General features: G+C 38.7%; 2 protein-coding genes across 3 annotated transcripts; both read left to right on the forward strand.

Annotated features, from left to right (window-relative positions):
- Positions 1–401: 401 nt before the first annotated feature.
- On the forward strand, positions 402–2,647 carry LOC129300777 (60S ribosomal protein L4-like). The gene is made up of 2 exons (XM_054939371.1): positions 402–1,570; positions 2,265–2,647. Exons 1-2 carry the CDS (start codon positions 467–469, stop codon positions 2,376–2,378), a joined length of 1,218 nt encoding a protein of 405 aa, XP_054795346.1. The 5' UTR covers positions 402–466; the 3' UTR covers positions 2,379–2,647.
- A 3,260-nt stretch (positions 2,648–5,907) lies between these two features.
- On the forward strand, positions 5,908–8,910 carry LOC129300776 (AP2-like ethylene-responsive transcription factor TOE3). Of its 2 annotated transcripts, none has more exons than XM_054939369.1 (10): positions 5,908–6,850; positions 6,995–7,020; positions 7,183–7,213; positions 7,336–7,423; positions 7,512–7,657; positions 7,899–7,943; positions 8,054–8,157; positions 8,258–8,367; positions 8,506–8,616; positions 8,713–8,910. In XM_054939369.1, the coding sequence occupies exons 1-10, from the start codon at positions 6,282–6,284 to the stop codon at positions 8,893–8,895; spliced, it is 1,413 nt and encodes a 470-aa protein (XP_054795344.1). In that variant the 5' UTR covers positions 5,908–6,281; the 3' UTR covers positions 8,896–8,910. The 2 variants fall into 2 exon arrangements, with proteins under 2 accessions (XP_054795344.1, XP_054795345.1); XM_054939370.1 differs by having other exon boundaries at positions 8,506–8,621; positions 8,713–8,879.
- Positions 8,911–11,636: the final 2,726 nt, after the last annotated feature.

Here is an 11,636-nt window from a genome sequence, read left to right on the forward strand (position 1 = left end):
TAATTAAAATGAATAATAAATTATATTAACGAGTAATTTAGTTCATGAAATTAAAAATTATGATTTATAAGATTTCTAAAAGGTATGATAATTCATGCATTTATAATATATATTAATAAGTTTTATCATACTTATCATAAAAAAAATAATTTAATTTATTTTTATATTAAATTTTTTTAATCCATTCTATTTGGTAACCAAGCATGATCACGGAGTTTCAATTATCAGCAAATAAGTGCATAACTAAGCAAGCCATTGACTAAGTGTTAGACCGGTTGGGCCTAGAAGAGAAATGTCTCAAACAACGGGCTAGCCCATGATGTGAAGTAGGCTCATATTGGGCCGCACTAGATTTGGGCTTGTGATATGACATGTATATAGTCACGGTAACACGCCTTCGATCGTTTGTAGTCCTGGCAAAAACCCTAGCTGTGCATTCCGGCAGTGCCGCTCTTTCCCAGCAGCCATGGCCGCTGCAGCTCGCCCTCTCGTCACTGTCCAATCTCTCGAGGGTGACATGGCCACTGATACTGCTCCAACTATTCCTCTTCCTGATGTCATGAAGGCTCCCATTCGCCCAGACGTCGTCAACTTCGTTCATGCCAATATTTCCAAGAACAGTCGCCAACCCTATGCCGTCAGCAAGCGTGCCGGCCACCAGACCTCTGCCGAATCATGGGGTACTGGCCGTGCCGTGTCTCGTATCCCCCGTGTCCCTGGTGGCGGTACCCACCGTGCCGGTCAGGGTGCTTTTGGTAATATGTGTCGTGGTGGTCGTATGTTCGCTCCTACCAAGATTTGGCGCCGTTGGCACCGTAAGATCAATGTCAATCAGAAGCGTTACGCCGTTGTTTCGGCCATTGCTGCCTCGGCAATCCCATCCATTGTTTTGGCTCGTGGTCACAGAATTGAGTCTGTGCCGGAAATGCCTCTTGTGGTCGGCGACTCAGCTGAGTGTGTTGAGAAGACTAAGGATGCTATCAAGGTGCTGAAGCAGGTGGGCGCTTTTCCCGATGCTGAGAAAGCGAAGGACAGCCACTCCATCCGTCCTGGTAAGGGTAAAATGAGAAATCGCCGATACATCTCTCGCAAGGGACCTCTAATTGTGTATGGAACTGAGGGAGCCAAGGCTGTGAAAGCTTTTAGAAACATCCCAGGGGTCGAGGTTGCTCATGTCGAGAGGCTGAATCTTCTTAAGTTAGCTCCTGGAGGTCATCTGGGTAGGTTTGTTATTTGGACTAAGTCGGCTTTTGAGAAGCTTGATTCGATTTATGGGTCATTCGACAAGCCTTCAGAGAAGAAGGTAGGTTACTTTCTTCCGAGGGCCAAGATGGTTAATAGTGACTTGGCTAGGATTATCAACTCCGATGAGATTCAATCCGTTGTGAGACCCATCAAGAAGGAAATTAAGAGGGCACCACTCAAGAAGAACCCGCTAAAGAACCTGAATGTTATGTTGAAACTGAACCCATATGCTAAGACTGCTAAGAGGATGGCTCTTCTTGCTGAGGCTCAACGGGTGAAAGCAAAGAAAGAGAAGCTTGATAAGAAGAGGAGTTCTCTCTCTAAGGTGTGATATTATTCTGTTCTTGCCTTAGCGTGTGTACAAGTTATTGCATGCATATATGCGTTCGCATTTATGGCTTGCGGCTTTCCTAAAGTGGTCTTCAACATTTAACGGAGTTGGTGATTTTAAGACACGGCATACACTTGCATTCATTCATGTTGCTTGTGCATAGTAGTTTGATTTCACGTTTAGATTCTCTAGTATTGCAATTAATATTTCTTTCGGGAAAGCATCTGTGAATTATCATCTCAATGTTTTGTTTGGTTTGCTCAGGAAAGCATCTATGAATCATCATCTTAATGTTTGGTTTGGTTCGCATTGTTTTCTGGTCATTACGGTATATATCATTGTGGTATATACTTTGGTTTCCCAGTCATCACAATTGAGTTGTTCTTCGTGTGAAAATTTTAGTGGACTTTATAGGATCATGCTTCACGGACCAAGTGTGTACTGTTATGCAGATTAAATTAAATCCAACCATGTTGAAAAATAGAAGATTGTTAGTCTAGACGTGCTCTCAACTTTTGGCACTCTATTGCACTCCAGAGAGAAAAGCTGGATACCAAAATCGTGTTATCTAAAAGCACTGTTTAGTTTTTTTTCCTTTTCCTTTTGGCATCATTGGGAAAAATGTTCTTTTATTATCAATTGTTCTAATTAGCCTTTGTATATATACTTTGCTCATGTCTGCTGCCAGGAGGAGGCTTCTGCTATTAAGGCTGCAGGAAAAGCATGGTATCAAACCATGGTGTCGGACTCTGATTACGCAGAATTTGAGAACTTTTCAAAGTGGTTGGGTGTTTCACAGTGAAGTCTTGTGCTATAGAATAGGGCGTAATTTACAGTTTGTTTTATTTTTAATATTTTAATTATATATGCAGTTTTGAGATTGCAATTACTAGTTACTTGCGGGAGTAAAACTTGAGTAACAGAGAACATTTGTTATGGTTTTTCCTGCCAACCTGTTTCTTTGTTAGGTTTTGGTGTGGTCACAGACGTTTGTCATTAATCTCATGTATGCAATTTGGACACCAATTTGGTTCCGAAAAGATTGATCTTGAAATGAAAATATTCTGTTTATTTTGGCGTGGTATAATCCGCAACTTAATTAGAAGTCATTGTGAATGACCAAAGAAAGAGGAATGTGTCTGAGGTGCTATTAGTTTGATGGTTTAAGTCTGGGTTGTGATTTATTTATTTGAACTTGGAGTACTTGGTATCTGTTCAGTAATTCTCCCTGATCTCCTTAGCGTTTAGTCTTTTTGAAGTCGGAAGGGTTTGCTGGGTGCGGTTAAGCCAAGAACTTGAGTTGGCGTGTTCATGTCTGGTCCTGACACCGGATAGCGTGAATTGATCTTTTGAATTCAAGAGGGACGTTTGTCTTCTTTTTCTGTGGTGTGTTGGGGAACCTGGCTTTAAAGGTTCAAGCTTTCAGGAGAATGTAGATTGCCTTCTTTTTTTTAAAGTACGAGGTCAAGAATTTGCGTAGGGAAAACGAGAAACTAGGACATATGATGAGAACAAAAGCAAAAGCTCTCTACGTTACCGGAGGGCTTCAAAGGATCCCGACATTATACCCGTGGTGGATTTGGTGAGCAAGCAAGTCTGGCTTTTATACCCTTTCAAAAGATATGGTCCAATGTGACTGTCTGGTGTCGTATGACCAATTTTCTGATTCTTCTATTAATGCTTATCGGAAGATGATTTAGAGCATGATGTTGAATGTGATTAATAGCCCCCGCCTAAATCGCAATGTACATTTAACTGCAAAAGAATATCTCATCCCAACAAAGTAAATTGCTTCTTTTTGTGCCACAAACTTTTGTAGGCTTTAGCTGAAGGGAACGCCTCTGTCCAAAAGAATTAGCTACTGCAAATGATTCTGGTTATTATCTTTCAAATGATAAATGGAATTGCGTCTGGAAGCTGAAATCTTCACCAAGGGCACTCAAAACTTGATGTACCTGGCCAGAGACGGATTTACCAGGGTGATCCCCATCTTTTTTAAGATGGATCCAAATGTTTGTTTAACCAATTACTCTCCATAGTCTTATTTATGCAATAGAGAGAGAGGATTTTTTTATTTATCTTAATTATAAGTTATATCATTAAGTTTTTATTATAAATTTTTTCTTTTATTTTTCATTAAATATTAAAAAGAAAAAATATATTATTAAAATATATATTTAATATGGACAAAATTAAAAACTTATTAAATTTTTAAACATAGTTAATGAATTTTATAGTTTTTTAATTCCTGTAAAATATGTTAGGAATTACTTATAAATATAAGTAGTGGAACACTTCGTAGTTTGTTAATCATATGATATCCAGCCACTCACTGTTTTACACACACCAAAATTAAAAAAGGAAACCGAAATAAAGTCACTCATTTACCACATGGGCCTAAGTCTCGTTCAGGTAGCAAACGAAAGGTGAGAGGCGGACAGAGGTGAACAGAACTCTTGGAAGAATAATTCATTTACTAAGCACTGAAATTTAAAGCCATTTTTCCTACCAAAAAAAAAATAAAGCCATTTCTAATATTATTCGCTGGTGATTTGCTTACGCATGGTGTTATATTTGTTGATAACTATATAAAACAAAAATGTTTTACCGACATTAACTTAAAGGCCTGTTTAAGGGGCGACACTGATGATTTTATCAAGAGAGGACGTTCAATTATTCATCACCATAACATAAATGATGTGCGTTATGTTGGCCCTAATTACTGCAAGGAAAATCATGAATGAGGGGCTGTTGATGGAAGTGAGATCTCATCAAACGTAGCAGTGACTTGGACAGAAACTTTCACGATCCCATAATGAGAAACCAAAATTCAATTAGCACATAATACGAAGTTACACACACCTTGGGGTCATACATTTCTGTATTGAGAGGGTCCAAGGGATGATATCAAATGTAGTAGGTTACAGGTTGAAGGCTATATATCTATCTCTAATAATTTCATATTCGTGTGAATTCATTATTGAATAGAATTTTGTAATGCAATACTGGTAAACATGCTACATTAGCAACCAACACGAGCGGGCGGGACCATAACCGAATTGGGAACGGCCGTAACTGAAAAAGCATTTTCAGAATGAATAAAACGCACAAACGCCGTTCGTTTGTTTAATTCATCTTTCACGATTCTTTTTTTCCCGAGGGGAGAAAAAGAAAGAGGCTGTTATTGTTATTGTTGCTGTTACTGTTACTCAACAAATTCCATCCTACACACTACATGCAAACCTCAACGACCTAACAGACAACCACCTTTTCTTTTTCTCAAGGATAGACAGAAATGGGTTTTCTCGTTCTCAAACAGAGAATAAGGGTTCAGGACTTCTCATATCACACAAAGACAGTAATAATAATAATAATGTGAGTTGGATTTGGATCGAAGTAATTGCAAGAAGGTGATGGAATGGCGTCAGATGGGAAAGGGCAAGAGAGCTGTCAAGTGACAAGTGTGAGGAGGATGAGACTGCATGGAAACCGGGGCCCCCTCCTCCTAAGGCCCCCGTTGTGTCTCTTCACACCCGATTCCTCCCCCCTTTCCTTCCTCTACAGTCTACGCTCTTACTCATAAGTCATAACCCTATTCTTCCCACCTTCATTAATAATTAATCCTTCCAAGTCCACTTTTCCTCTCTGCTCCATAAATATTCCATCAATTTAGTTCTGACTCAGAATATTGCTCCACAAGGCACTACATTTATTTGGTGCATTCTCCCCCTAGCATTCAAATGTACATTCCTCTTTCTTTATTACCAGACACCACTTTGACATTCTTCATCATTCTCAGCATAACTTATTTTATTAAATACCTAAAACATTTATAATTTTTTAGATGTTTCTTTTACTAGGAGTAGAATAGGATGTTTGGCCTTTTATGCAGAAAAAGAGAGCCCTCACGCATTATTTACTGCCTTTAATTATGAACAATTCATAGTGTCAGGATTTTAAAAAAAAAAATTAACCATTTCAAGGGAAATAGAAGTTAAGGTCAAAATGAATGCATGTATTGTTTATTATTTATAATGTTGAATCTTTTTTTAAGAATTAAATAGGTAAGCACTAATAACCTTATATTATAAGCAGATCAAACTCGCAATCTCTCCAATGTCACTAAATCACAACTTCATTAACTAACATTTAATCTTGAACGTCTAAGTTTTTCTTAAAAATTATTTTTTTAAAAAAAAAATACACTTTTAAACGTCGCTTGACAAAAGAAAAGAAATGGAGCCCACCACCCCTTCGCCTCTCTCATCATCCTCCCTTGCTTCTTCTTCGCTTCGTTTATAAACACTAAAACGAAGCAACCTCTTCCTCTCTCTCAATCTTCATTCTTCAACCCCTCCTCCTCCTCCTCCATTCTCTTCTGCATGGAGGTCTGAGGCCACTCGTGATTTCCTCCTAGCAGGCGTCTCAAATACCCTGTCTCCGACTTCTCTCTCCTTCCCTCCGAAGTCCGAATGTCTTACTAATATTGCCTTTATGCTCTCTCTCTCTCCCCAACTGGTTAGTTGCATTCAACAGTGGTGACCTGCTTTTAGCGATCTTTTTGTTTGGATCCTGAAATTCCTGCTACCTTTCCATTTTATGTTAAGACCGTTCCTTCTCTGTTGGCTGATCGAGGTCATCCGGCTCCAGTTTCCGTGCAAAAGTTATTTGAAAATCATCGCTTACGCGTTACTCTGGAGTCACCATGTTGGATCTTAATCTCAACGTCGTTTCCTCTGACTCTGCGTCGAATTCCGTCGACGTGCCTCCTGAGAATGTTTTACTGCTTTCTGGTAGCCAAATGGATAGCTCCGGAAGCTTTAATTCTTCCATCGTCAATGCCGATACCTCCGCCAATACTTTTGACGAAGACTCTTGCTCTTATGATGATGCCTTTGCATACAACTTTGGAAAAGTGAAGAAGAATAACATAGATGATGGCACAAGCTACAAAGCAGTTGATCTTCCAGTAGGTGAAGGTGTTGATGGCTGTAATCGGACCATCCAGCTTTTTCCGATCTTCGGTGCCGAAGAGAGTCGTGTCACTGAATTGGGAATCGGTCAGCGATTTCCAGCTTCGGCTTCAAGTAAGGGATGGTTGGATTTCTTGTGCAAGGAGGTGGGTCCCCGTGGAACGCCGGAACAGAGGATGCTGCCGCCGCCGCAGCAGAGGCCGCAGGTCAAGAAGAGTCGGAGGGGACCGAGGTCGCGGAGCTCACAGTACCGCGGTGTTACATTTTATAGGAGGACTGGAAGATGGGAATCGCATATATGGTCAGTGGTCGAAAATTCGATATACTGTTCGGTATTGTTGATAACCGATTATATGCGAACTCCACATATGCCTATTTTGCTTTTCTTTTGTTCTTGATTTTCATTCGTCTTTTCTGAACCTACTGTTTTTGGTACTGTGTGCAGGGATTGTGGGAAACAAGTGTACCTGGGTAAGCGAGGATCCGTAGTGAAGATAGAAATTCCTTCTCTGCGACTTATGTTTATTTTTATGAAGTAGTTGGACACTGGAACGTGATTCTGGACTTTCTTGCTTTTAGTTGAGTCCTTTTTCTGTATGTAATGAATATCGTGTTTCATGTTTTTTCTTGTAGGCGGATTTGATACAGCACATGCTGCAGCAAGGTATAATGTTATTTCATAATTAAGTTATTAAACTGGTTATTGTGTTTTTTGTGCATGACCACACCGACTGATTTAAGTATATTTCGTGGTAATTTCTTCCGTAATCCGGTTTTCAACTCCAGGGCATATGATCGAGCCGCAATCAAGTTCCGTGGCCTTGATGCTGATATTAATTTCAATGTTAGTGATTATGAGGAGGATATAAAGCAGGTTAGTGAGCAGATGATCTCACAGACTGTAGTTCGTATTACCCTAAATTTTAGCTGAAGTTTGACTTTCTGTGGTAATTCTTCTGCAGATGAGTAATTTCACAAAGGAAGAGTTTGTGCATATTCTGCGGCGACAGAGCACTGGCTTTTCAAGGGGAAGCTCTAAATATAGAGGAGTTACTCTACATAAATGTGGGCGATGGGAAGCTCGCATGGGGCAGTTTCTAGGGAAGAAGTAAGAAACCCTTCAAGTGAATTGCACTCGTAGATAAACGCTTGAGCTTTGCCTGCCTTATATTTTCCTATGTGTGCCATGCATTTATATTATATTAAACGTAGTCTTAAGATTTTATCCCTCCATGGATTGAAAGTAGGTAGGAGGTTCCGTATGCTTAGTTTCTTAAGATCTTGGTTTCTTTTCTGATGAGCCCGATCTCTGTTTTTTTAATTGGTTTAGGTTCATTACTTGCCTGCAGGTATATATATCTCGGGCTATTTGATAGCGAAATAGAGGCTGCAAGGTATCATTCAAATATCAGATGATTTCGAGCTAAACGTCTTTATTTTTTTAGACTTCGTTTCTGATATGTCTCTTTCATACTAAGTGTGCGACAATCTTTTATGAAAGCAGGGCGTATGATAAAGCGGCCATAAAATGCAATGGGAGGGAAGCGATGACGAACTTTGAGCCAAGCTCATACGAAGGGGAGATAATATCTCAGGCAGATAATGAAGGTTCCTCGTTTGCTTTGCCCTGCCTTATGAGAAGCATTATCATCAGACTTTTTTATTACTATTATTTTTTGACAGCATATCTGTTTTGAGACTTGCGCAGATGGCAACCCAAATCTTGATCTTAGCTTGGCCATTGCTCCCCCTGTTTACTCTGATGATTTTCAAGTCCCGCACGGCTGGCCCAATCTGCCCGTTGATGGGAGAGTTGCGGTAATGTTAAGAAATCTCGTGGGAACCTCCTGCTCAATTCAATTCCGGGCCCTGCTATGTTGCTTGTGTGTTTATACCTTGATTCTGATTTTTATATATTTTAACTTATAACGTCTAGTCTCTTCGTCATTCTGTTAGTTTGAGAACTCTGCATCAAGGTTATTGAAGGGTCAACCGTCTCATGTTTTCCCGATAGCTACCCAGCATCCTTCTGTCAGGAATAGAACTGATTTCTTTCCCATTAATCAGGTAAGGTAGAGTTCTGGCCACTAATTGGGTCTCTCTCTGTTTCCCCCCTCTTGGGCAGTAGTTTAGATTACTCATTCTCATTTATTATATTCTCAGGAAAGAGCAATGGAGAAAAGGATGGAAGCTAATCCTCTGCCAAACTGGGTATTTCAATACCAAGGTCCATATGGCGAGGCAAGTTTGATTCCATCCTTCTCTGCTGCAGCATCATCAGGATTCCCTTCAACAAGGTTACCACCAACAGCAGCAGCTGATAGTCAGATTCATTTCCAAACATGACGATCCATCCTTAGTTTTCTTCATCAATCACAACTCTAGCATCTCAGCCCCTTAAAGCAGAAGTTGATGAGAACAAGGTTATGCGGGTCAAAGCACCAGTTTAAAATCATCTAAGCTTGATTAGTAGGTTGATGTGGCCAACAAACTGGTTTGCGAAAGTGTTTATGGGACTGCTCAAGAGATCTTGCCATTGAATTGCTTAACCTTTACTTAACGTTTAATCGATTAATTTTCACCATTAAACGAACTGCTACCAGGTCATTTTGAACTTGTGACTTTTTTGGTGCTTATCCGACACTAGTATCTGTTTCAGCCAAGAACCTGGTCAGCACTTCCTTCTTCTCCAGCATTCTTATTCGGCTTGTTTATATGCTGAAAGTGGATGAAAAAATTGTTTGTTGATGTTTGAAAAGTAGGTATTTACCTCATAAAGAAGTACTGCATTTCAAATGAAAATGCAACTTAGTTTCCTATATAAGCAAAAGTGGTGGAGAAAAAATAAAGAACGAGTGTAATTATGGAATGTAAATCCTTTATGTGTGTGGTGTCTATCGCGATTGTTTTTGATCTGCATGCGGGAGTAGAGTTTTTTCTTTTTTTTTTTTTGGGGGGGGGGGGGGGGGGGTTTGTTGCTTGGGGGGGTCATGCGGCTTGTGGTGGAGTGTGAAGGAATTGGCGAGGTGAATGGCTAAGGGTTTCAAACAGAAGAACCTTGGAGAAGCGAGTACTGTTGCTGCGGAGCTTGCTGCATACTTAATGCTCTGATTTTATGCCGGAGCGCGATCTGGAGAATGCTCGAATCTACACTGGGTCACCACAGGCGATCCAGCGAAACTCATGTCACCCGTTGAATGCTATGCTGCAAGCCGATCAATCAGACTTGGCTGGCCTAACACTCGTTGTATTATCCATACCTATAGAGAAGGCGTGCGGTGCACTGATCAATTAGCAAGGAATGCCCATTATGGAAGCTTTGATATGCAAATCGTGCCCACGGTCCCCATTGAATGTTTCAACGTCTACCACTGCTGTGGTGAGCTAGTTTTCTTTCGTTTTGTACTCAAGCGTGAGGGTATTCAAAAAAGAAGGAGAGGGTGTTTGGGATGACCTATAAAACTGACTTAATAAAAAATCAAATTAAAATAGAGAGTCTAATATGCTGTGCTTATTCGTCAGCTCGCGTAGTTTAATTAGGGCTATGCAAAAGTTATTTATTCATGAACAATTCCCGCCAATTCAGTCCAATTCATTCCCAAGGAAAAAAAAATTGACTTGAAGAATTAAAAAGACCAATAAAATTGGACTTTATCTTCTAGCTAGATTGGATAGAAGACAAAGCTTTAAAATCACTTAAATCTAATTCAATTCTATAAAATTATTTTATTATAATTATTTTTATTGAGTTGATTTGCTGATGCTAGAGTTACATGAAAATTTGTTGAAGTTTGTTGTAATATAGTTTAAAACATATTAATAAATTTGTTTGAATGTTATGAATTGAATCTTTTTTAATTGTAATTGAAATGTTTTTTTTTCATTGTTGAAAATTGTTATAGATTTATTATAATTAGCTTTTTAATATTTGTGATAGATTTTTATGATTATTTTTTTTTATCTTAATTGACTTTATTATTAAAATGAATTATTGCTCTCATAAGAAAAAGGGAAGAAAGCAAGTGAAGTACTGAAGTATCAAAACCAATCTCACAATCCTATAGATTAAGTCTAATCTAATTCAACTTTGGATTAAGCTTAAACCAAACTAAATTATAGGTTGCCTAACCTGATCCTTTTCATAAAACATATCAATTTTGAGTTAAATTGAAATCTTGTCCTATCTTTCGATGTACATTGTAATTTTTTCCTAATATCTACTCAATATTAGGCAAGGTTAATTAATCACCACACTAATCACAACAATTAATAATCAAATATTTTGTTTGAAAAGATTGGACCCAAGATTCGTTTTGTAAAACCATCAAAATCACAACGTATTAGAGAATTACACAATGAAAACAAGTCACATGCAATCATACAAACCATTGCAAGCTAAAATGCCAAATTAGGTTGAAATAATCACAACAATTAATAATCAAATATTTTGTTTGAAAAGATTGGATCCAAGATCTGTTTTGTAAAACCATCAAAATCACAACACATCAGAAAATTACACAGCAGAAACAAGTCAAATGCAATCATACAAACCATTGCAAGCTTAAAGACTGCCAACAAGTTAGAACACAGGTCATGCACCGTGGTTTGCAATACATAAGCCGTAATATGTGGCACAAAGCCACATGCTCCAGTTCTCCTCTGTGTCATGCGTCATGGTGTGAGACGTCATGCGCCACGGCGCGCCAGTCTAAATTTTTTGCTATCATTTAATAATAAAAATGATAAACTTTCGACGTGCGCCATTTTCACATATGATGTTTGATCATAATGATTCAAGCGCCCACACAAAACTTATCTCATAAGCTAACTAATGATACAGGTTTGGATGTGATCTAATGTTTTGATCAAAATTTAGACATCCGAGTGCAAAAAGTCAACTTTTTAAAAAAAGAATTTCACACGCACCCAAATACTTTAATACTATATAAGGTCGTAAATCAATTCTAAAATGACCTATTACCGTAATTGACTACATTTCATCACACACTATATATGTATATCAAAATCTGACCGTTCAACAGTCCATTTTCACATTTCATAAAATTTCACCACGTAACACAATTTGG

Source organism: Prosopis cineraria, unplaced genomic scaffold, assembly GCF_029017545.1.
Source record: "Prosopis cineraria cultivar Desert tree isolate PC_DT_omini unplaced genomic scaffold, ASM2901754v1 PC1743, whole genome shotgun sequence".
Classification (NCBI taxonomy): Eukaryota; Viridiplantae; Streptophyta; class Magnoliopsida; order Fabales; family Fabaceae; genus Prosopis; species Prosopis cineraria.

Coding starts and splice junctions, on each gene's coding strand:
- LOC129300777 (XM_054939371.1), top strand. CDS start 467: ATGGCCGCTGCAGCTCGCCCTCTCGTCACTGTCCAATCTCTCGAGGGT. Junction 1,571..2,264: donor AGAGGAGTTCTCTCTCTAAG/GTGTGATATTAT, acceptor GTCTGCTGCCAG/GAGGAGGCTTCTGCTATTAA.
- LOC129300776 (XM_054939369.1), top strand. CDS start 6,282: ATGTTGGATCTTAATCTCAACGTCGTTTCCTCTGACTCTGCGTCGAAT. Junction 7,424..7,511: donor ATGAGGAGGATATAAAGCAG/GTTAGTGAGCAG, acceptor ATTCTTCTGCAG/ATGAGTAATTTCACAAAGGA. Junction 8,158..8,257: donor ATCTCAGGCAGATAATGAAG/GTTCCTCGTTTG, acceptor AGACTTGCGCAG/ATGGCAACCCAAATCTTGAT.